Genomic DNA, 26,547 nt, shown 5'->3' on the forward strand with positions numbered 1-26,547 from the left:
CAAATTTTCTAAAATCAGTTGTTTTGTTTTGTTTTGTTTTGTTTTGCAGTACGCAGGCCTCTCACTGTTGTGGCCTCTCCCGTTATGGAGCACAGGCTCCGGACGCGCAGGCTCAGCGACCATGGCTCATGGGCCCAGCCGCTCTGCGGCATGTGAGATCTTCCCGGACCGGGGCACGAACCCGTGTCCCCTGCATCGGCAGGCGGACTCTCAACCACTGCGCCACCAGGGAAGCCCTAAAATCAATAGTTTTAATAAAATATTTTAAAAGACTAAGAAATCTAAATTACCTTATTCAATGATATGAAATCAGTTAGTTGAAAAACCACAATGATCCCTTTGAACATAGCAAAACTCACCCTTTCTCTAGATTCACATTACAATTTTCTGTTTACATTTCATGTGACTATATAGTTATGGGAATTATACATTTACACTCTATGGGAGTCCACAGTACTTCCCCACAAAGCCCTATCACTGAAAGTGCTAGCAATAAGAACTCCTACCTCGGGACCCGGTTCAGAACCCCTAAAAACAACCTGGAATTGGAGACCATACCATATCCTTTTACTCAGCTCATCCAGCTTGATGCTTTATCACATAGTAGACAGTCAACAAATGCTGGAAATGAACACTTGCTGAATGTCTGATTCATGCTTGGTAGGTGGTATCATGGTTAAGATTAACATGAAGAACCAGACTTAGGAAATAAAACCCTTTAAGGTTGTTCTGCTCCTGCTTTAAGTTTCCCTACTCTGGGAGAAGAAATCAAATAGTTTAAGGGAAAAATAACAAAAAACAGGCTAATACAAAGGCACATAAGAACACACATACTATCAAAATAGCACCTAGCCCAATTATTCCACAGTATACAAAAATCAAAAGGAGGATATAATGGAATCTAAAAAATAAAACAAACGAATGAATATAACAAAACAAAACAAAAAAGTTACAATGCTATTAAATATACTAAAGATATTGGATATAAAAAGATTCTTGCTACAATAAACATAATCAAGAGATTGTGAGGCACAGCAGGAAGCCACTATCATCCGGAGCCTAAGGAACAGAGGGAAAAATCAGTAATGTTACAACAGCCCAAGTCCAAGGACACCTAGTGGAATAACAGAGCCAAGGAGGCTGTCTGGCAGAAGGTGGCGCTACAAAGGAGACATCACCTGAGGCAGAAAGGGAGAAAAATACCCTAGTCTCTCTTTCCTCCTACATTCCGAACTCCTGCCAGTACTTCTCATTGGCTGAACCCAGGCAGTAGCTAGTTGATTTAGGAACTTAGAAAATGCCACCTACTAGAATCACCCTCCCTTGAGATACAAAACAGAGAAAAGTAAAGGAACAAATCTGAAGGCAACCAGGAAAAGGACCAGCACAAACACCAAGTACACATGCCTTTGTGCACCCCATACTTATAGGTCTCTGTTGATTTACCTCTTATTTATATCTCAATAGGTTTTATTATTTGTATTCTTAATGTGAAGAGAGGCAGATACAAATAAAAATAGTCATGTGAAAAAAAAATAGCCATGTGTACACAAAAAAGAAATTCAATTCTTAGTAAATGTAGTAGTAGTAAAATAGTAGTAAAACGCAAAAATGACTAATGAAAATAAAATACATAAGTGTGGGACTTCTCTGGTGGCACAGTGGTTAAGAATCCACCTGCCAATGCAGGGCACACAAGTTTGATCCCTGGTCCAGGAAGATCCCACATGCCACAGAGCAACTAAGCCCATGAGCCACAACTACTGAGCCCGCATGCCACAACTACTGAAACCCACGTGCCTAGAGCCTGTGCTCCACAACAAGAGAAGTCACTGCAGTGAGAAGCCAGCACACGTCAACGAAGGGTAGCCCCCGCTCACCACAACTAGAGAAAGCCCACACACAGCAACAAAGACCCAAAGCAGCCAGAAAACAAAACTAAAGTGTTTAAAGTATCTAAGTCAAAAACTTTTCCTTATTAATATTTTTCAAATTCATATTAATATTTTACCACCACTAACATATGCTTAATTCTACAAGAGAGAAAACTCAGAAGTCACTTCTTGATTATCAAAGTGAATTACTCACTGTAAAGTTTTATTATGAAGCTAGCAAGAAAACAAGAATGCTTCCTAAACAATATGAACGAATTCAAATATCAGAGCAAATTGCTAGGTAAAAGTGGTTTCAAAAGCCTCATAAACTCTGTAATTAAATGTACATTAATTGTTTAGTCTTTTACACTTTTAATACAGCTACCTTCTCCTACTGAGGGCTGAATAAATTATATCATTCAACAAATATTTTATTACCTCCCTACTTAAGGCTGCAAGGCACACTGTTTAGGTCTCATGAGTAGATCGACATGTTCTTATTAAACTTTATAAACAAATTAAATGCCTAGGACCATAAAATAAGCCTAATTTTTTCTTAAGTGAGAAAACAAAAGCTAGATAATGGATTTGACTAAATAATACAAATCATAAATAATCTACATTTTAAATAGCCACATTAAAACCATTTCTAGTAGGAATTCTGAGATTGACTTCCCTCTAACATGTTTAGAATATAAGGACTATGCATTTTACAGGTTAGGTTTTTTTTTCTTAATTGGTAAATAACTTATTTTGAGATAACTGTACATTTACATCCAGTTGCAAGAAATAACAAATACAGAAATTCCTGTACCCTTTACCCAGTTTCGCCCAACAGTGACATCTTGTAAAACTATATACATCACAGCTACAGTACTGACACTGGTACAGTCAAGATGCAGAATATTTCCTTCACCACAACTATCCCTGTGTTGCCCTTTTACAGTAACCCCATCCTCCCTCTCATTAGCCTGTTAATATGATGGAATACACTGATCAATTTTTTTTTTTTTTTTTACGCCTGCCATGTGGCATGTGGGATCTTAGTTCCCTGACCAGGTCTCAAACCTGTGCCCCCTGCATTGGGAGCATGGAGTCTTAACCTCTGGACTGCCAGGGAAGTCCCTACACTGATTGATTTTTGAAAATTAAACCAGCCTTGCATCCCTGGAATAAATGCCACTTGGTCACGGTATTTCTTTTTTTTTTAGGGTCATACATATAACCTTTTAATCACTTATGTGAAACTAATATAAAATAACTTGCCATATACTTACTTTTTTTCTTAAACAACAGAAATTTATTTTCCCACAGTCTGGAGACAGGAATTCCAAGATCAAAGCTATGGCAGGTTTAGTTTCTCCAGAGGCGTCTCTCCTTGGCTTGCAGATGGGTATCTTCTCACTGTATGCTCATGTGGCCTTTTTTCTGTACATGCATCTCGTGTCTATTTCTCTTCTATAAGGACACCAGTCCTATTGATTAGGGTCCCAAACTTCTATGTGTGTCATTATACCCACAGTGAATCTCTTATAGACAGCATATAATTAAATCCTGTTTTATTTTTTAAATCCATTCTGCCAATCTATGTATTTTGACTGGGGAGTTTAATTCATTTACTTTTTTTTTCGTTTTCTGATTTTTTGATTTTATTCTTTTTACTTTCATTTTACTAACTTTTTTATACAGCACATTCTTATTAGTCATGAATTTTATACACATAAGTGTATACACGTCAATCCCACTCGCCCAATTCATCACACTACCACCCCCATGCCCACTTTCCCCCCTTGGTGTCCATACGTTTGTTCTCTACATCTGTGTCTCAATTTGTGCCCTGCAAACCAGTTCATCTGTACCATTTTTCTAGGTTACACATACATGAATTAATATACGATATTTGATTTCTGACTTACTTCACTCTCTATGACAGTCTCTAGGTCCATCTACGTCTCTACAAATGATCCAATTTTGTTCCTTTTCGTGGCTGAGTAATATTCCATTGTATATATGTACCACGTCGTCTTTATCCATTTGTCTGTCAATGGGCATTTAGGTTGCTGCCATGTCCTGGCTAATGTAAATAGTGCTACAATGAACACTGGGGGTACATGACTCTTTTTGAATTATGGTTTTCTCAGGGTATATGCCCAGTAGTGGGATTGCTGGATCATATAGTAATTCTATTTTTAGTTTTTTAAGGAACTTCCATACTGTTCTCCATAGTGGCTGTATCAATTTACATTCCCACCAACAGTGCAAGAGGGTTCCCTTTTCTCCACAACCTCTCCAGCATTTGTTTTTTGTAGATTTTCTGATGATGACCATTCTAACAGGTGTGAGGTGATACTTCATTGTACTTTTGATTTGCATTTCTCTAATAATTAGTGAGGCTGAACAGCTTTTCATGTGCTTCTTGGCCATCTGTAGGTCTTCATTGGAGAAATGTCTATTTACGTCTTCTGCCCATTTTTGGATTGGGTTGTTTGTATTTTTAATATTGAGCTGCATGAGCTCTTTATATATTTTGGAGATTAATCCTTTGTCCGTTGATTCATTTGCAAATATTTACTCCCATTCTGAAGGTTGTATTTTCATCTTGTTTACACTTTCCTTTGCTGTGCAAAAGCTTTGAAGTTTCATTAGGTCCCATTTGTTTATTTTTGTTTTTATTTCCATTTCTCTAGGAGGTGGGTCAAAAAGGATCTTGCTGTGATTTATGTCAAAGAGTGTTCTTCCTATGTTTTCCTCTAAGAGTTTTATAGTGTCTGGTCTTACATTTAGGTCTCTAATCCATTTTGAGTTTATTTTTGTGTGTGGTGTTAGAGAGTGTTCTAATTTCATTCTTTTACATGTAGCTGTCCAGTTTTCCCAGCACCACTTATTGAAGAAACTGTCTTTTCACCATTGTATATCCTTGCTTCGTCATAGATTAGTTGACCATAGATGTGTGGGTTTATCTCTGGGCTTTCTATCTTGTTCCATGGATCTATGTTTCTATTTCAGTGCCAGTACCATGTTGTCTTGATTATTGTAGCTCTGTAATATAGTCTAAAGTCAGGGAGTCTGATTCCTCCAGCTCCGTTTCTTTCCTTCAAGACTGCTTTGACTATTCGCGGTCTTTTGTGTCTCCATACAAATTTTAAGATTTTTTGTTCTAGTTCCATGAAAAATCCCATTGGTAATTTGATAGGGATCGCATTGAACCTGTAGATTGCTTTGTATAGTATAGTCATTTTCACAATGTTGATTCTTCCAATCCAAGAACATGGTATATCTATCTGTTGGTATCATCTTTAATTTCTTTCATCAGTGTCTTATAGTTTTCTGCATACAGGTCTTTTGCCTCCCTAGGTAGGTTTATTCCCAGGTATTTTATTCTTTTTGTTGCAATGGTAAATGGGAGTGTTTCCTTAATTCCTCTTTCAGATTTTTCATCATTAGTGTATAGGAATGCAAGAGATTTCTGTGCATTAATTTTGTATCCTGAAACTTTATCAAATTCATTGATTAGCTCTACTTGCTTTCTGGTGGCATATTTAGGATTCTCTACATATAGTATCATGTCATCTGCCAAGAGTGACAGTTTTGCTTCTCTTTTCCGATTTGTATCCCTTTTATTTCTTCTTCTTCTCTGACTGCTGTGGCTAGGACTTCCAAAACTATGTTGAATAATAGTGGTGAGAGTGGACATCCTTGTCTTGTTCCTGATCTTAGAGGAAATGCTTTCAGTTTTTCACCATTGAAAATGATGTTTGCTGTGGGTTTGTCGTATATGGGCTTTAGTATGTTGAGGTAGGTTCCCTCTATGCCCACTTTCTGGGGAGTTTTTATCATAAATGGGTGTTGAATTTTGTCAAAAGCTTTTTCTGCATCTACTGAGATGATCATATGGTTTTTATTCTTCAGTTTGTTAAAGTGGTATATCATATTGATTGATATGCACGTATGGAGGAATCCTTGCATCCCTGGGATAAATCCCACTTGATCATGGTGTAAGATCCTTTTAATGTGTTGTTGGATTCTGTTTGCTAGTATTTTGTTGAGGATTTTGGCATCTATATTCATCAGAATTCATTCATGATATTGGCCTGTAATTTTTTTTTTTGTAGTATCTTTGTCTGATTTTGTCATCAGGGTGATGGTGGCCTCATAGAATGAGTTTGGGAGTGTTCCTTCCTCTGCAATTTTTTGGAAGAGTTTGAGAAGGATGGGTGTTAGGTCTTCTCTGAGTGTTTGATAGAATTCATCCATGAAGCCATCTAGTCCTGGACTTTTGTTTGCTGGAAGATTTTTAATCACAGTTTCAATTTCATTACTTGTGATTTGCCTGTTCATATTTTCTATTTCTTCGTGGCTCAGTCTTGGTAGGTTATACCTTTCTAAGAATTTATCCATTTCTTCCAGGTTGTCCATTTTATTGGCATAGAGTTGCTTGTAGTAGTCTCTTAGGATGGTTTGTATTTCTGCCATGTCTGTTATAACTTCTTTTTCAATTCTAATTTTATTGATTTGAGTGCTCTCCCTCTTTTTCTTGATGGATCTGGCTAATGGTTCTTCAATTTTGTTTATATTCTCAAAGAACCAGCTTTTAGTTTTATTGATCTTTGCTATTGTTTTCTTTGTTGCTATTTATTTCTGCTCTGTTCTTTATGATTTCTTTCCTTCTGCTAACTTTGGGTTTTGTTTGTTCTTCTTTCCCTAGTTCCCTTAGGTGTAAGGTTAGATTGTTTGAGATTTTTCTTGTTTCTTGAGATAGGCATGTATGGCTATAAACTTCCCTCTTAGAACTGCTTTTGCTGCATCCCTTAGGTTTTGGATCGTTTTGTTTTCATTGTCATTTGTCTCTAGGTATTTTTGATTTCCTCTTTGATTTCTTCAATGATCTCTTGGTTATTTAGTAATGTATTGTTTAGCCTCCACGTGTTTATGTTTTTTACGTTTTTTTCCCTGTAATTCATTTCTCATCTCATAGCTTTGTGGTCAGAAAAGATGCTTGATATGATTTCAATTTTCTTAAATTTACTGAGGCTTGATTTGTGACCCAAGATGTGATCCATCCTGGAGAATGTTCCATGTGCACTGGAGAAGAAAGTATAACCTGTTTTTAGATGAAATGTCCTATAAATATCAATTAAATCTATCTGGTCTATTGTGTCATTTAAATCTTCTGTTTCCTTATTTATTTTCATTTTGGATGATCTGTCCATTGGTGTGAGGTGTTAAAGTCCCCCCACTATTATTCTGTTACTGTCGATTTCCCCTTTTATAGCTGATAGAAGTTGCCTTAAGTATTGAGGTGCTCCTATGCTGGGTGCATATATAATTGTTATATCTTCCTCTTGGATTGATCCCTTTATCATTATGTAGTGTCCTTCCTTGTCGCTTATAACATTCTTTATTTTAAAGTCTATTTTATCTGATATGAGTATTGCTATTCCAGCTTTCTTTTGATTTCCAATGTTTTTCCATCCCCTCACTTTCAGTCTGTATGTGTCCCTAGGTCTGAAGTGGGTCTCTTATAGACAGCATATAGATGGGTCTTATTTTTGTATCCATTCAGCAAGCCTGTGTCCTTTGGTTGGAACATTTAATCCATTCACGTTTAAGGTAATTATCAATATGTATGTTCCTATGACCATTTTCTTAATTGTTTTGGGTTTGTTTTTGTAGGTCCTTTTCTTCTCTTGTGTTTCCCACTTAGAGAAGTTCCTTTAGCATTTGTTGTAGAGCTGGTTTGGTGGTGCTGAGTTCTCTTAGCTTTTGCTTGTCTGTAAAGCTTTTGATTTCTCCGTTGAATCTGATTGAGATCCTTGCCGGGTAGAGTAATCTTGGTTGTACTTTCTTCCCTTTCATCACTTTAAGTATATCATGCCACTCCCTTCTGGCTTGTAGAGTTTCTGCTGAGAACTCAGCTGTTAACCTTATGGGAGTTCCCTTGTATGTTATTTGTCATTTTTCCCTTGCTGCTTTCAATAATTTTTCTTTGTCTTTAAATTTTACCAATTTGATTACTATGTGTCTTGGCATGTTTCTCCTTGGGTTTATCCTGTATGGGACTCTCTGTGCTTCCTGGACTTGGGTGGCTATTTCCTTTCCCACGTTAGGGAAGTTTTCTACTATAATCTCTTCAAATATTTTCTCTGGTCCTTTCTGTCTCTCTTCTCCTTCTGGGACCCCTATAATGCGAATATTGTTGCGTTTAATGTTGTCCCAGAGGTCTCTTAGGCTGTCTTCATTCCTCTTCATTCTTTTTTCTTTATTCTGTTCCACAGCAGTGAATTCCATCATTCTGTCTTCCAGGTCACTTATCTGTTCTTCTGCCTCAGTTATTCTGCTATTGATTCCTTCTAGTGTAGCTTTCATTTCAGTTATTGTATTATTCATCCGTTTCTTTGTTGTTTAACTCTTCTAGGTCTTTGTTAAACATTTCTTGCATCTTCTCCATCTTTGCCTCCATTCCTTTTCTGAGGTCCTGGATCATCTTCACCATCATTATTCTGAATTCTTTTTCTGGAAGGTTGCCTATCTCCACTTCATTTAGTTGTTTTTCTTCGGTTTTATCTTGTTCCTTCAACTGGTACATAGCCCTCTGCCTTTTCATTTCGTCTATCTTTCTGTGAATGTGGTTTTTGTTCCACAGGCTGCAGGATTGTAGTTCCCCTTGCTTCTGCTGTCTGCCCTCTGGTGGATGAGGCTATCTAAGAGGCTTGTGTAAGTTTCCTGATGGGAGGGACTGGTGGTGGGTAGAGCTGGCTGTTGCTCTCCTGGGCAGAGCTCAGTAAAACTTTAACCTGCTTGACTGCTGATGCATGGGGCTGCGTTCCCTCCCTGTTGGTTGTTTGGTTAGAGGCAACCCAACACTGGAGCCTACCTGGGCTCTTTGGTGGGGCTAATGGCGGACTCTGGGAGGACTCACGCCAAGGAGTACTTCCCAGAACTTCTGCTGCCAGTGTCCTTGTCCCCACAGTGAGCCACAGCCCCACCACCACCACCTCTGCAGGAGATCCTCCAACACTAGCAGGTAGGTCTGGTTCAGTCTCCCCAGGGGTCACTGCTCCTTCCCCTGGGTCCCAATGCACACACTACTTTGTGTGTGCCCTCCAAGAGTGGAGTCTCTGTTTCCCCCAGTCCTGTTGAAGTCCTGCAATCAAATTCCACTAGCCTTCAAAGTCTGATTCCCTAGGAATTCCTCCTCCTGTTGCCAGACCCCCCAGCTGGGAAGCCTGACGTGGGGCTCAGAACATTCACTCCAGTGCGTGGACTTCTGTCATATAAGTGTTCTCCAGCTTGTGAATCACCCAACCAGAAGTTATGGGATTTGATTTTACTGTGATTGCGCCTCTCCTACCATCTCATTGTGGCTTCTCCTTTGTCTTTGGATGTGGGGTATCTTTTTTAGTGAGTTCCAGTATCTTCCTGTCGATGATTGTCTAGCAGCTAGTTGTGATTCTGGTGTTCTCACAAGAGGGAGTGAGAGGACCTCCTTCTACTCTGCCACCTTGGTTCAGGGCTCATCTTAAATCTTTTTATGTGTTGTTGAATTCCGTTTGCTAAGTTTTTCCTGAGGATCTACACATATATATTCATGAGGGGTATTGGTCTGTAGTTTTTAATTACCTATACCGTCTTTGGTTTTGGTGTAAAGATAATACTAGCTTCATAATTGAACTGGGAAGTGTTCCCTCCCCTTCTATTTTCTGAAAATGACTGTGTAGTATTTATACTAATTGCTATTAAAAATTTTTTTAATGAAATTTTTTTTTAAAAATTTATTTTCGGCTGCGTTGGGTCTTCGTTGCTGCGCGCAGGCTTTCTCTAATTATGGCGAGTGGGGGCTACTCTTTGTTGCGGTGTGCAGGCTTCTCATTGTAGTGGTTTCTCTTGTTGCAGAACACGGGCTCTAGGCGCGCAAGCTTCAGTAGTTGTGGCACATTGGCCCTAGAGTGCATGGGCTTCAGTAGTTGTGGCCCATGGTCTCAGTAGTTGTGGCCCACGGGCCCTAGAGCACAGGCTCAATAGTTGTGGTGCATGGGCTTAGTTGCTCTGTGGCATGTGGGATCTTCCCAGACCAGGGATCAAACCCGTGTCCCCTGCATTGGCAGGTGGATTCTTAACCACTGTGCCACCAGGGATGTCCCCTATTAAAATTTCTGATAGAATTCTCCAGTGAAACCATCTGGGCCTGAAGATTTCTTTTTTGTAAGTTCTTGAACTATAAGTCAATTTCCCTAACAGTTACAGACATATCTCGCTTTATTCCACTTTGCAAATATTGCATTTTTTACAAACTGACAGTTTGTGGCAACCCTGTGCCAAGTGAGTCTATCAGTGTCATTTTTCCAACAGCATCTGCTCTCTTCATGTCTCTTTGTCACATTTTGGTAATTCTTGCAATATTTACACTTTTTCATTATTACTGTATTTGTTATGGTGATCTGCAATCAGATGTGCAGATGTGGTAGAAACAGCAAGAGAACTAGAATTAGAAGTGGAGACTGAAGATGTAACTGAAATCATGCAATCTCATGATAAAAAAAAAAAACTTTAATGAATGAGGAGTTGCTTCTTATGGATGAGCAAAAAAAGTGGTTTCCTGACATGGAGTTTACTCCGGGTGAAGATGCTGTGAAGATAGTTGAAATGACACAAAAAGGATTTAGAATATTACATAATCTTAGTTGAAGCAGCAGCAGGCTTTGAGGAGTTACTCTAATACTGAAAGAAGTTCTGTGGTGGGCAAAACACTATCCAAGAGCATTGCATCAAACAGCATTGCATGCTACAGAGAAATCATCTGTCAAAGAGTCAAGTGATGTGGCAAACTTCATTGCTGTCTTATGTTAAGAAACTGCCACAGCCTCCCCACCCTTCAGCAGCCATGGATATCAAGGCAAGACCCTCCACCAGTAAAAATAAATAAATAAATAAAATAAAAATTATGACTTGCAGAAGGCTCAGACGATGGTTAGCATTTTTTAGCAATAAAGAACTTTTTAATTAAGGTGGATACATTTGGCTTTTTAGACATAATACTATTTCACATTTAATAAACTATAGTGTAAACGTAATTTTTACATGTGCTGGGAAACCGAAAACTTCACGTGACTTGCTTTATTGTGGCGGTCTGGAACGGAGTATCTCTGAGGTATGCCTGTATACGGCTATTCAAATTATCTATTCCATACTGGGTGAGTGTGCTAGTTTGTGTTTTTTGAGAAACTGACCCCTTTCGTATAAGTTATAGTGTTTACATGTAAAGCTGTTCATAATAGTCTCTTATTATGATTTTGATGTTTGCAGGTTCTGCAGTGACACTCACTTTTTCATTCCTGATATTGGTAAATTATTTTTGGTCAGTGTTGCTAGAAGTTTGTCAGTTTTTTCCCCCACCTTTCAAAAGAAAAGCTGTTACACTGATTTTCTCTGTTTTTCTTTCAATTTCATTTATTTCTGTTCTTATCTTTATCATTTCCTTCCTTCTGCTTTGATCTGGGTTTGTTTTCCTCAAGAACCTAGGTTCTTGAGGTGGGAGCTTAGATTATGGATTTAAGACTTTTCCTCTTTTCTAAAGTATGCCCTCTTTTCTAAGGTATGTACTTTTCTAAAGTAAACTTCCCTCTCAGCATACTTTAGCTGTGTCCCACAATTTTTATGTTGTGTTTTCATTTAGATCAGTGCATTTTTTAAAATTTCCCTTGAGACTTCCTCTTTAACTTACAGATTATTTAGAAGTGTGTTATTTAATTTCTAATTATTTGGAGATCTTCCTATTATCACTCTGTTATTAATTTCTAGTTTGAGTTCACTGCAGTCACAGAATACACTCTTTATGATTTCAATTCTTTTAAATTTGTTGAGATTTGTTTTATGGCCAAGGGTATCTATTTGGGTGAATGTTCCATGGACTGTTAAAAAACATGTATATCCTCCTGTTGCTGATGGAGCTTCTGTGTATGTAACTAAGATTCCACTGATTAGATTGCATTCTTCAGATCTTCTATATCTTTGCAGATTTTCTGTCTAGTTCTATCAGTTCCTGAGCAAGGAGTGTTTTAAATTCTCAACTATAATTGCGGATTTATCTATTTTCACTTTCAGTTCTATCATTTTTGTAGATACATTTAGGATTGTTATTTCTTCTGGGTGGGCTGACCGTTTTATGATTATATAATTTAATTCTCTGACTCTGGTAGTTTTCTTTGCTCTGATGTCTATTTTACCTGTTATTAATGCAGCCACTCCTGCTTTCCTTTGATTAATGTTTGCATATCTTTTCCCATCCTTTTACTTTCAGCCAGCCAATATCATTAAATTTGAAGTGACTTTCTTGTAGACAGCACATACTTGGGTCACGTTTTTTAATTCAGTCTGCCAATGTCCTCTAACTAGCGTATTTAGAACATTTATAATGAATGTAATTTTGATATATTAGGACTTAAGTCTGACATTTCATCTTTTGTTTTGTTGGTTCTGTTTTTCACTTCCTTGTTTTCTTTTTCCTGCCTTCCTATGGGTTATTTGAATATTTTTTAGAATTCTTATTTTTCTGTAGGGTTTTTAAATGTCTCTCTTTGTATAGTTTTAGTTATTGTTCTAGATATTACATCATATACATAATGTGCCACAGTCATTTTACCAATTTGAGTGAGCTTTACCTCTCTTTACCATCTGTGATGGTTCATTTTGGGTCAGCTTGGCTAGGCTATGGTACGTAGACAAATCTACCAGTCTAGATGTTGCTGTGAAGGTAGTTTTTAGATGTGATTAGCATTTAAACCAGTAGACTTTCAGTAAAGCAGATTATTTACCATAATGTGGGTGGACTTCATCTAATAAGCTGAAGAGCTTAAAAAAAAAAAGACTAAGAGGCTTCCCTGGTGGCGCAGTGGTTGAGAGTCCACCTGCCGATGCAGGGGACACGGGTTCGTGCCCCGGTCCGGGAAGATCCCACGTGCCACGGAGCAGCTGGGCCCGTGAGCCATGGCTGCTGAGCCTGCGCGTCCAGAGCCTGTGCTCCACAGTGGGAGAGGCCACAACAGTGAGAGGCCCGCGAACCAAAAAAAAAAAAAAAAAAAAAAAAAAGACTAAGGTTCCTGGAACAGGAAAGAATTCTGCCCCCAGGCTGACTGCCTTCAGACTCAGGACTGGAACACTGGCTCTTGTCAGAATTTTCAGCCTGCCCTGCAGATCTTGGACTTCCCAGGCCCATAACAGCATGAGCCAGTTTCTTCAAGTCCATCTCTCCCTCTCCCTGCTCTGTTTCTATCAAAAACCCTAATACATCATCCTTTTACCCTACTTCATTTATAAGATACTGCCTTAAATATTTCTTCTTCATACATTTAGAAGGCAATGTTATAATTTTTGCTTCAACTATCATAATTTAGAAAACTCAAGAAGAAAAGAAACCTATTGACCTACCCTTATTTTTACTTACTGTGTTCTTTCCTTCCTCATTGTTCCAAGGTTCCTCCTTTTTATCATTTCTTTTCTGTTGAGAGAACTTCCTTTAGCCTTCTCTTAGGGTAGGTCTGCTGGTGACAATGTTTTTCCTTCATCTAAGAAATATCTTTGATTTCCCTTAATTCCTAAAGGATATTTTCACTGGGTATAGAATTCTGGAATGATAGCTCTTTTCTTTAAGCACTTAAAACAAAATATGCCACCTATTTCTGGCCTTGATGGTTTCTGATGAGAAATCCACTGTCATTTGAATTGTTTTGTCACTATAAGTGTCATTTTTCTCTAGGTGCTTTTTTTAAAAAATAAGTTTATTTATTTTTATTTTTGGCTGCATTGGGTCTTTGTTGCTGTGCACAGGCTTCTCATTGCGGTGGCTTCTCTTGTTGCAGAGCACGGGCTCTAGGCGCTACAGCTTCAGTAGTTGTGGCTTGCGGGCTCTAGAGCACAGGCTCAGTAGTTGTGGCACACGGGCTTAGTTGCTCCACGGCATATGGGATCTTCCCAGACCAGGACTGGAACCCGTGTCCCCTGCATTGGCAGGTGGATTCCTAACCACTGGACCACCAGGGAAGTCCCTCTAGGTGCTTTAAAAAATTTTTCTTTTCCAGATGCCCTTTTAAGTTTTCAGAAGCTTAATTACAATGTGTATTGGCATGGACTTTTTTGAACTTATCCTACTTGGGGTTCACTCAGCTTCTTGAATCTGAGGGTCTATGTCTCTTGCAAAATTTAGGAAGTTGGTAGTCATTATTTTTTTGAGTACTTTTCCAGCTCTGCCCTCATTCTCTTCTCCTTCCAAAACTCTGACAACACAAATGTAAAATCTTTTCTTATAATCCCACAGGTCCCTAAAGCATTGGGATTTTTTTTTTAAGTCTATTTTCCCTCTGCTGTTCAGATTGTGTAATTACATTATTCTACATTCCAGTTCACTGATTCTTTCCTGTGTCCTCTCCTTCCTGCTTTTGAGTCAATCTGCTGACTCACACATTTTATTTTATTTCAATCATTGTATTTTTCAGTTCAAAATTTTCCATTTGGTTTTCCTTTATGTGCTCTATTTATCTGCTGAGACTTTCTATTTCTTTGTTGATGCTTTCTGTTCTTTCACTTGCTTTGTGTTCATTAATTCCTCATTGAAGCACTTTTAATGCCGACTGCTTAAAAACCTTTTTCAGATAACATCTGTCATTGGTTGTCTTTTTTCATTCAGTTTGAGCTTTTCGTGGTTCTTGGTATGACAAGTGATTTATACTTAAAACCTGGACATTTACATATTTTGTTATGAAAGTCCAGATCTCATTTAAGCTTCCTATTTTAGGTAGTTTTCTCTGATACCACTGTGGCAGGGCAGAGGGCTGTCACCTTGTTACTACCAGGTGGAGGCAAAAGTCTAGGTTCCCACTTGGCCTCCACTGTTACCTGTGAGCTCCTCATCACTGCTGGATGGAAGTGGGAGTTCCAGGTGCCCACGTACTCTTCACTGACATTGTGATGGGGATGCTCTTTACCACTGGGCCATGGTAGAAGTCCTGACTCTCCACTAGGATTCCTCTGACATCACCCCCAGAGGGAGGGAGATGAGCACCTCATTACTGCCATGCGAGGGGGGAAGTCCTGGCTCCCCATGTGGTCTCCACTGGTACCATGTGGTGTGGGGGGAGTTTGGATGCCTCATTATAGCCTCACAAGGGGGAAGTCTATGCTCCTCACTTAGCCTTTGATCATGTGGTTGGTGGTGCAGTCACCAACTTTTTTCTGAGGTGTCTGGCTGGAGGAGAATGGTTTCCTGTCTAAAAGTTTTTTGTCTTGCTAGGCTGCCCCTTCTTTGGCTACAGAGAAAAGCCTTCTGTAGGGGTATTTGTTTTATCTTGTTTTGTTTTTATCTGTGTCTGGTAGCATTTCTTAATTTTCAGAAAGCATTTAAATATTAATACTGAACTGCTCTCCAATTCTCTGAAAATATTTTTGGAGTCCACTTTTTTTTAAAGTGTTCAGCAACCACAGTAGATAGTAAAACCAAAACTCTTAAAAGAAAGCACGGTCAGACTTCAGCTGGGAAAGCCTGAGGGGTTAAAAGACTGGTGTTGCTGTACATTCAGGTGTAGGAAACCACATGTCAACGGCAACGTGTTCTTTAACAGTCATTGGGCATCAGAACAAGAACCCCCAATTCATTGTTCTAGACAAACCCCAGAATCCAAAAGAGATGTTACATGGGAAGAAACAAAAATCTTCTTTTCTTAGGGAAAACTAAGAATGCTGAGAATAAGACATAAGACAGTTAGAAATGTTATTTTAAAGAGAAAGCACAAGTTACTGCTCAAGATTTACAGACAGTAATCTTTAGAGTTCAATTGATTTGTTCATGGCCTTTGCAATAGTAACAATTCATTGTAGACTAGCATTTTTAAAAATATATTAGCTTATGTTTACTTTACCAACAAGGAAAATCAGGTTAAATAGCTCAAGGGAAGACCATTCAATAAATATTTTTGATGGACTAGCCTTTTTGTATAGTAGCAACGAAGGAAATGGGTTTTATAGATGGCTGAAAGTTCAAGTTCTCCAATACTCATGAAATTCCCATCTTATTGTCATTCCAAATTAATGGAGGAAAGGACAGAATTTAAGTAATGAAACTAAAATAACTGGCTACCTAGTTTGGAAAAAAGACCCTGCATCTCTTACTGCTTCCATCAGAAATCTCAACTATATTACAGACATAAATGTTAAAAATAAAAAAAAGTAATATATTAGAACGTAAGTTTTGGAAGAAATATTTTAAGCATATAACTAAACCATAAAAAATGATGTACATGTTGAACCACACAGATTTTTAAAAACAATATACCAAGTTGTTAGACAACTGAAAAATCAGAGGAAAGACATCTGCTACGTATACTGACAGCATGAATATCTTTATAAAAGATCAGTCAATTAAGAAATTTCCCAGCAGAAAAACTGACAAAGGATACAAACAATTCATTCTCACATACAAGAAATACAAATAGCTAACAATCAAGAAAGTCTTTCAACCTCTCCTGTAAACAAAGAAATGCAAAAGCAAACAATTAGAAGCCATTTAAAATTAAACAGAATGGGTATAGTGGGGAGAAACTGGCACTTTCGGACTTCCCTGGTGGTGCAGTGGTTAAGAATCCACCTGCCAATGCAGGGGACACGGGTTTGAGCCCTGGTCCCGGAAGATCCCACATGCTGCGGAGCAACTAAGCCCGTGTGCCACAACTACTGAGCATGCATTCTAGAGCCCGCGAGCCACAACTACTGAAGCCCGCACGGCTAGAGCCCGAGCTCCCTAACAAGAGAAGCCACTGCAATGAGAAGCCTGTGCACCGCAACAAAGAGTAGCCCCCGTTCGCCACAACTAGAGAAAGCCCAAGCACAGCAAGGAAGACCCAATGCAGCCATAAATAAATAAATAAATAAATAAATAAATAAATAAATAAATAAATCTATTAAAAAATAAGAAAGAAAGAAACCGGCACTTTCACTCTGCTGGGAGAATGGTAGTAGGGCCGGTAGAGCCACCCTGGAGGGCAATCTGACAAGTGTCTTTTAAATTTAACATGCCTTCAGCCAAAAAATTCCACCTTGAGGAAATCTATCCTTCTGAAACATTCACACAAACATAATGCCCACACATTTATCACTCACACATATACTTCATATACACAGATACACATATATCATAGCACTAAATCCAGCACACAAGGTTACCAATAAATTATTCATTACTACAGAATAAGCAGAAAAAAAGGAATATTTATAAAATGAAACAATGTCATTAAAAAGATGAGACAGACCTACCTGTAATAACATGGAAAGATATCTACAACAATTAAGTGAAAACAAATAAGCTGCAAACTAGTATATATAGTACAATCCCACTTTCAAAATAAAACAATGTGCTTGACGAACAATGTGTCTGCAAACTACGGCTGGTTGGCTGCCTGTCTTTGTAAAAATGTTTTACTGGAACATAGCCATGTTCATTTATTAAAAAGGAGACCACATGACCCACAAAGCTGAAAATATTTACTATTTAGCCCTATAAGAAAAAGTGTGCTATCCCCGATATATGCCAAATTAACTGACATTCTCTCTCTCTCTGCTCTACTTTTACTTATCTATGTTGTACATTTCTATAATATCTGAATGCTTATAATAATTTTTTTATAATCAGAAATAAGCAAAAAACATTTCAGGGAATTGGTTAAATACCGTGTGGCCATTAAATGATGCAGGCATATATTCATTGATATTGAAATATCTCCACCATACATTAAATTTTAAAATACAGTTTATAGGATACCATGTGTATATGAGTCTCATTTTGCTTTCAAAACTGAGCTGTTATACACAGCTGGGCAGCATAGAACAGCTACCTTTTAAAATATCACAGTTATTTTGTTCAAGCAGAAAGAATTTTTTTCCAAGTGTTTCTCTTGTTCCAAAAGAATTGCTTCTTCATTGTTTCTATCAGTGTCCTTGGACTAAGCAGAATGCAAAACAGTACAACATCTACTACATGTGTATCTGCCACAAGTACCTCCATCTCCGTTTACACCAACTCCTTCATCTGTAGTCATCGATATTTGATCCTCAAGAGCCAATGCAGACTAACCCTCATCACTTCAAAGACACCATCATAAGTGGGAGAAGAAAAAACAGAAAGTGTCTTGGGCATTCCCAGATAAAGATGGTAAACTCAACCAAGGCACTTATCCTCTGCTGACTGTGGCTACCCTACCAAAATAGTAAAGGTGTTTTTTTCTCTTTTTTTAAAAAAGCATAAATTTATGGGGCCAAAACAAAGATAGCAAGAGAGGAGACAACAGCAACAGAACTCCAGAAGCTGGAAAGCATATGGATGAGTGTTAACTGATTTAGCAGACCTGAAACACTTGGATATTAAAAGAGAAACCAAAAAGAAACTGAAAAAATAAGAAAAATCAAACAGCAATTCATTTTTCTCCACAGAAGCCCACCCCGAAAAGGCCCAGAAACAGCTGCACCAGGTACCAATGAAAATAGGGTGAAAAGGGGACCAAAAACAGAAGGAATGGGTGAAAATTTATCTATAAAGCAATTTGATTTCTAAACTTTTTTTACCACTCCAAACTAGCCCCTCCATCATTGCAGAAAATCTGAGATGTGTTTTTGGAAGCCAGTAAAACATTTAAGGGCCTGGGCACCAAACTGAAAACTGGGGAAGTAAGTGAAATTCACATAGTGAGTGCTGAGGCTACCCCTCCTCCCCAACCCTTTTCCTCCCATTCAGATCCCACACACCTGGAGGCATATACATCCTGCAAGAGACTGGAAGTCCTTCTCCAGAGAATCTGACCAGCCCAAGAGAAAAGACCTAAATATACTAATATATACCAAAAAAATAGACACTGATACTATGTAATAAAGAATTTGGCTGGCCTTTGTCCCAGGTTCCTGGGAGGTAGCCTCCAAAAGCCTGGAAGTTCCTGACTGATTGTCTTTGTTATTCATGGTGGGCCCCTAGATAGTTCGTGCTGCGATAACTCAGAATGGGGGTTCGCCATGTCAGAAAGACCAACCCTGCCATTAGAGGGTTAGGGCTTTTCAGTTGGGGGAGGCAGGGGAGACCAGGAAATTGAGTTCAACCAAGTGGCTAATGATTCAATCATATCTACACGATAAAACATCAATAAAAATACTAATTATGTAGAAAAAAGTCATTATTTTAGAGATACACATGGAAATATCTAGCAGTGAAATGTCACAATTTTTAATTTAAATAGTCTCCAAAAATTGGAGAAAACAAATATTGCAAGATGTTTAAATTGTTAAAATCTAAGTGATGGATATATGGGTATTTATCATGTTTCTACTTTTCAGTACATTTGAAATTTTTAATAATAAAAAGTCAAGATAAAGTTACTTTGGGAACACCTGTGCATGAAGTAGTGAGTTGGATTTCCATGACTATCTTTAAATGGGGACAGGATGAAGAGGAGAAAACTAGGAATATTCTACCATTATCTTACCATATCCTGCCATAGAAGCGCCATTCTCGACATCCACTGTGTTCTTATTTTCCTCTGCTAGAGCTTTAACGTATCTTTTGCTTAAATCTAGTATTTGTTCACGTAACTTGACACTGCTTTGATGTCTTGGTTGTTGAAAAGTATAGTGCAGTAACATCAATCCCCAAATGAGTCCAAATATAAGCAACAGTAAACTCAATTTCTGGGACATATTTTTTCTTGAGATTGTAAAAATCATTTCTGATGAAGCAAACAGACTCAATTGAAAAACGGTAACTAGAGGCAAGCCACCAAACAATCAAGACTTTTCAAAGAAAAAAGAAAAAAATCTTCTCCTCTAATGTATATTCTTCATCTTCAGCAAGGTTGCCTCCAACTCTCAATTAACTCTGTAAAATTGAGAAGAAAAAAGGTGATTAGTCTTAACCTGCATCAGGAACAGAATAGACAATGATAGATAAGAAGAGATTCTATAAACAGTTTTTATTCGGAACTGGATCAACTTCTTTGATAACTTTCTCTACCACTAAATAAGCTTCTGGGTCTTTTAGCAGCTCCATTTACATAGCTCTTCAACAATTTAAACTAGAAATAAATGTCAATTCATTAAAACTACCTGAAAGAAATGCCACCATGGTCACAAAATTCTTTGAATGACTTATCATTTGTAACTAAAACTATGGATATATAAGATTTATAGCACATCTCAGCCCATTCAAATAGAGGTCACCAACCTAAATGTGTAAAAGCAATTCCTCCTCCTCCTCCTTTAAAAAGAAAAAAGAGGTTGATGCCAAAATGAAAGTAAGAAATAAGGAAAGGTGAAACAGACTGGAAGATGAAAAAGGCTGTCTGACTTTAAAAAAAACAAAACCAAAAACAAAACCCACAATATAAATAAGAATGCCAGTATTTGAAAATGTCACTAGAAAATACTACTAATGGCAATGAGATAATCTTTAAAAGCATCCAATCTTAAGTTGAAAAATAAGTTGTAATTTCTAAGTTCACACTTTTAAGTTTATACCAGACATGACATGTGCTAAAACAGGTAGAAATTTTTTTTTACCTTTCCAAATTTACAATTTACAATTCTAAATTTTAAATAATGCAGGTATTTTTATAATTTATAAAATTTATAATTTTTATAATTTAAGGAAAAATTGAAAGGTTATATACTTCAGTTTTTTAAAAAAGAGAAAGGTAATGACCATCATGGAATCTTCAAACACCTGGACAGTAACAATGTGCATGAATCACCAAAGTGTCCAGTGAAGAAAACTCTTCAATTACGTCTAATGGAGTAAAATTCGTTAGGAAGAAATATACCTGGAGTCAAAAAGTGCATTTAACAGCTTAATGAAAATAATCTTAAGAACTTTTTAACTTCCTAGAGTAGTATGGTCAAATAAAACATGCTAATTCTAACCCACTTAATAGAGTATAATCAGTGAACTAAAAAAATCTAGTTTGAGGATAATAAGACTAGAAATGAATACAGTATCAATAAAGGTGAAGCACTCAATCATTTTCAACACATATTTATGAGTCAGCATATATGCTAGGCAGTAGGAAAACCATGTTTTGCCCTAGAAATTTGCTTTCCAGCATAGCTGCTTTCAAACCTTTTTTTAAATAAAATAAAGTATTTACTCAATAATCTTATGCAAAATATCAAAACAAAATACATACAATCAAAGCTTCTCTAGCAGATGCATGTGTGCTGAGGTATGTGTAAGTGGGGGACCTCCTGCCCTGCCAATTCTTGTTCAGAAAATGACCACTCTTACTTTCCCCCACCCGGCTACGTAGTCCCCGACACGCGTCTAATAAATCCTGGAGCTCCAAGGTCTGAAGAACACCAATCTACTCTTGATGAAGTGTACTCATCCTGCCAAACCTCACTACAAGCATGACTACACCACTAACTGGGTATATTAATTACTATGGTAAACTAATAACAGTATTAAAAATTAGGAATTAACTCATTTTCTAATTTTCTTCCACTTCTGCTTTTTTCTTTAGTTACCATGCACACAATAAACCCCCTCAGATCTCACTGAAACAAAACCATTAATATCAATACTGGATTTTACTAAACTTTGCTTAGCAAAGTAAGGTAAACGTTACCTAATATCTTTTTCTACAAAGATTTTTACATTTGAGTTCAGAAAGTAGAAATTCTGGATTCTCAAGCAAAATTTTAAAACATTCTTTGATAAATGTATGTTAAATGTATTCTTTTATAAATCTTTACAGGCTCCTATGTCTTTTCAAGTTTGACCTGAGTGCTAGATTATCTGACCCAGCACTCAGTGTAAAAGTCAACTGGGAATCTGTCCTGAAGCAGTCGGAACAGGGTTCTAAAGGTGGCATGACAACAAAGCCAGAAAAGTGACATCACCAGAGAATCGAGAACATAGACTTGAAGGTATTTTGGCAAATGAAGGTTAAAATGACAGCTGAGAAAGCTCTAGGTTACTATACCTATCCAAGACCAAAAAGGGAGAGACTGAAAACCAGAAGGACAGAGCATACTTCAATTAAATAACATCAACAATCATTACTACAATCACTTACTTTACCAGACTCTGCTCTAAGCTCCTTACATGAATTAACTTATTTAATCTTCACAACATCCCACACTAATATTCTCACTTAAACAGGTGAAAACACTGAAGCGAAGAGACATTAAATAACTTGCCCAAGGTCCAACAACTATATACCGTTGAGAAAGAGGATTCAAAGCTCAGGCTCTTAACCACCGCCCCTCTTTTACAGCAATGCCAATAAAACAGGAGCAGCACAAACTGCAGTGGTGAACGAGTGCTGAGTCCTTATCATGGGCCTAGCTCTGAAATAAACACTTCACAAAGGTTACTTCATTTAATATTTGCATAACCTCAGAAGAAAAATGTTGTTGTTATTCCCACTTTAGAGATGATTAAATTAAGGCTTTGTTTGAGTGGTTAGCCTGCCTAAGATTTTTAGCCAGGTCCACTGACTTCACTTGCCCAAACTCTGGCAAGGGCTACAAGTCCACAAATTCGGAATCTCCATCTCCATTCAGGGTCTCTCCTTTCCTTTAAAAGGGTCCTTAAACCCAGTCCTATTAGAACTCCTAGGTTTTACAAAACTCTACAATAAAGTGACAACTCTCTAAACTGTAAATGGCATCAGGCAGAGAACAGGAGATTCGTGGGTAAGGAAGCAGGGGTGGCTAGTGGAGGAAAATAGTCAAACAGGGAGCCTGATGGTAAGAGGTAAAATCCTTCTAAGTAGGTACAAGATTAAGAATGACAGGCTGCTCACCATTATGAACACAAACTTTGCTTAACGTGTGAGTGGCAGTACCAAAACCAGACACAGAGAGAAAACACTGGTAGTGGACAAGGCAGAAGCACAGCTGAGGAGGATATGCCCCCAAAGTAATAAATCCCAGGGAACAAGGAGGCCTAGTTTAAACCTAGTGTTTCTCAGTGTGAGGGACCCAAAGATCTAAGCTGCAAACATTAAATAAAGAGTCCCTTATTGCTCTATATTGACTGTATATTACCCAACGGTACCATCAGATTCAGAAAAGAGGCTTTCATGAAAGGTCTTCATAGGCTTGACTCTATACGGAATGTGTCTGCTCACTACTGCCCTCAACAAAATTAAAGCAGGCCATCGCAGGAGGAAGTCAGGAACTTTTACAGGGACTCTACAGTAAGAAATTTATATGCTTTGTATCAATAACTTGCTTGTGTTCCTTATATGTTTTTCTGTGGAGATGAGTAAAATATTTACTATAAAAGGGTTTGTCTTTGGGAATAGCAAAGAGGTGAGAAGTTGGGAGCAATTAACCCCATGCGATATTACAGAACTACAAAAGGACACGAAGGAATAAAGTGAGTGTGGGAGCTACCAGGAAGGAAGGATAGCCTGAAGCCTTCTCTAAGTTGAAAAGGTGGCCCAGAGCCAGCTTATGCCTGACAAAGAGCTGAGCAGTTCAATGGCCCATGAGGATTCTCTGCTGTGACACAAGACAACCTGAAAACTGTTCTACCTAAGGGTTCACTTCCACAAGCAATTCCAAGCAAGCCCAGCAGAGGTGACTAAAATTCCAACAAGGATACAATTCTGCCTTTGGTCTCTTCTCAGGGAATGTTTCACATTAAAACCGAGTAGAGAGTTTTGTTGTGTTTTTTTTTTTTTAATCCCGATGCTGGGTCACACCCCATATCAATTAAATTAGAATGCCTGGAGCTCAGAGCCAGGCATCAGTATTTTTTGAAGAGTCCTATTTTATTCCAATGTATAGCAAAGTTTGTCCAAATCGCAAATTGCTTCATTAAACAGCAACGACAGCTACAGGAAGGGCCACTAATTTCAATGTTACAAGTCAGTTCATCAGGTATGACACAGGATTCCTACCTGTGCCTACCTATAATGACTTTGAAGGAGAAGGGGTTAGAGAGAGAGAAAACAAGGGATCTCTGCTGGAACACAAGTCATTCCTGCCAGGGTGGGCTAGGCCCTGCATTTTCTAGGCAGGGATGGGGGTGGACTGAATAGAAAGCAATTTCCACTGGGACCACTTCAGTCCCTAGGATTAACATGAATATACTGTTCTGTTCTCTAAGAGATATTTCTGTGGTTTCGTATAGAAAAAAAGCAGACAAGAAGTTTTTGAATTCTTTAGCAACTAAAGGTAATGTACTTTAGTGCTTTTAAAGAGAAATAATTCTTAGACTCAATCTTTAGGAAGGAGAAAGAAAAGGGAAAGTTCATTATCTCTCCTTTCTGTGCAATGTTCAAAGTTGCAAATGGCAAAGAACATGCACTTTGAACCTCCCCAGTTTTTCTTTGTGTTTCAAGTACTGGTCCAGCTCCTGGAAGGCCACCTAGATCAGGATGGAGACAATAACTAGAAGCCTAAAAGGCCTACACTGTCGTTGAGAACTTATGGCTACCATCCAGCAGATTATTTATTAGAGTTCTTCCTCCACCAAAATAGTCTAAAATCCAAAAATTTTTAAATCCTAACTTCTAGGCCACTATATTAATTTCCTACTAATCACTTAAAAAAATAAAACTTCAAATATGTCCCAAGTAACAACTGGAGTTTTTAAAGGCAAAAATAAAATCGTTATTGAAATGGAGCAAGACCCTGTGTGGGCCTCCTGGGTACAAATCCTTTCTGTGTCCCGTTTCTTGTTTTTAGGAAATAGGCTTCATTCACCCTCCTAGACCTTCCCTGAGTTCCAAAGGACATATTCAAACAGTCGCTAATTAGGGAAGTGAGAGAATGCAGAAACAAAGGAGCAGTCAAGAAACCATAGTGCAGTAACAGGGCAAGGTTCTGGTTCCTCCCCAAGGAATGAACGTAACACACCTCTGAGTTCTTCTTCAGGAACTAAAGTCCCCACCCAGTTTGAAGACAGTAACTTCAGTCTGAGCACAAAATTTGTGGAAGACCACCCTGTTACCTCACCCCCAAACAATCAGAAGGCAGTCACACACCACACAGCTCTCACCCTGAATTTTGCCTATAAACACTTCTCCCTGGGCTTCCCTGATGGCACAGTGGTTAAGAATCCCCTGTCAATGGAGGGGACATGGGTTCCAGCCCTGGTCCGGGAAGATCCCACATGCCGCGGAGCAACTAAGCCCGTGCACCACAGCTACTGAGTCCGCGCTCTAGAGCCCGCGAGCCACAACTACTGAGCCCACATGCCTAGAGCCCATGCTCGGCAACAAGAGAAGCCACAGCAATGAGAAGCCCACGCACTGCAACGGTGACCCAACACAGCCAAAAATAAATTAATTAATTAAAAAAAAATTCCTCCATGTCCTTAAAAAAAAAAAAAGAAAAAAAAAAACTTCTCCCTGAAAACAGGCTTTTTGTGTATTAGCTGTCCCAGACTCCTTCTATGGCGCCTTACAATAAACACTGTGCTTCCCCTTCCAACAACCCAGTGTCAGCAGACTGGCTTGGCTTTACTGCACACAGGCGGACCCAAGTTTTGGTTCAGTAAATTTATCACCTTCATCATCATTATTATTTTGACCTAAGAGAGACTTCTGAATATTTTTAGGATTCCCAGGGGAAATTTCTCATCCTGTGGTGGGAGACAGATGGACCCCAGGCTGAACAGTTTCTCCCCTGTGGACAGAAACTCCATAAAAGCAGGGTGATGGAGGAGGCTGGGCCCTGCCCAGATAAGGGATGAAAGACCATATATTCCTCATTCTCAAAGTCAAGGAGACCTCCCTGACTACACATGAGCAGAAAGACTCCTTGGAGGTCAAAAAGGGAGGGGGCACCACCCCACAGTGATATCAACTACCCATAGGCCTCTTAGCTAGAATCCACCTTGGCTAAGAGATGTGCATCACACATGGGATGACCCTGAGATATACCTAATACAGACTCAGAACCAGGCAAAGCAAGATGACTGGCCAAAGGAAACCCAGAAGAAATGCCCCATAAAAGTGATTCAAACTGCCACGAGGGCATGACTCTCTCTCTGAGCCCACCCATGCATCTATCCACACGTACTGTACTCTTTTTCCTCCTAATAAACACTTTACTTGCTTCACTACTTTCCATCTCTATGGGGAAATTCATTTCTACACAGCTGACAGGCCAGGGCCTTGTCACTGGCCACTGGTCCCTAGTGGTACAGTGGCTAGGATTCAGCACTCTCACTGCCGCTGCCTGACCTCAATCACTGGCCAGGAACTGAAATCCTGCTTCAAGCCACTGTAGGCCAAGGCCATCCAAGATCAATCCAACTGCAGAAATTACAAAAGAAAATTACACACCGAAATAGAGACACAGATGTAGAGAACAAACGTATGGACACCAAGAGGGAAAAGCGAGGTGGGGGGGATGAACTGGGAGACTAGGATTGACATATATACACTAAAATGTATAAAACAGATAACTAATAAGAACATACCATATAGCACAGGGAACTCCACTTTGCTGTACAGTAGAAACAACTAACACAACATTGTAAAACAACTATACCCCAATAAAAAAAATAATAATTAATTTAGTTAAATTAAAACAAGTAGGTAACATACCTACTAAATATTTAAGGGGAAAAAAAAAAAAGAAATTACACACCATGTGGCCCAAAGGTAGAAGAATTAAGGAGAGGAGACACACTTAA

The 26,547-nt window shown here is 38.5% G+C and overlaps 1 protein-coding gene across 1 annotated transcript in view; it reads right to left on the reverse strand.

Moving 5' to 3' along the window:
* The window catches only part of CCDC126 (coiled-coil domain containing 126), a 53,878-nt gene that overhangs the window by 6,620 nt on the left and 20,711 nt on the right, over positions 1–26,547 (reverse strand). The window contains exon 2 of the mRNA XM_082846385.1: positions 19,385–19,773. Within this exon, the coding sequence (XP_082702511.1) occupies positions 19,385–19,622 (238 nt within the window). The 5' untranslated portion in view covers positions 19,623–19,773. The remainder of the gene's footprint in view (positions 1–19,384; positions 19,774–26,547) is intronic.

The sequence above is a fragment of the Leucopleurus acutus genome (assembly GCF_964270905.1).
Source record: "Leucopleurus acutus genome assembly, chromosome: 9".
Classification (NCBI taxonomy): Eukaryota; Metazoa; Chordata; class Mammalia; order Artiodactyla; family Delphinidae; genus Leucopleurus; species Leucopleurus acutus.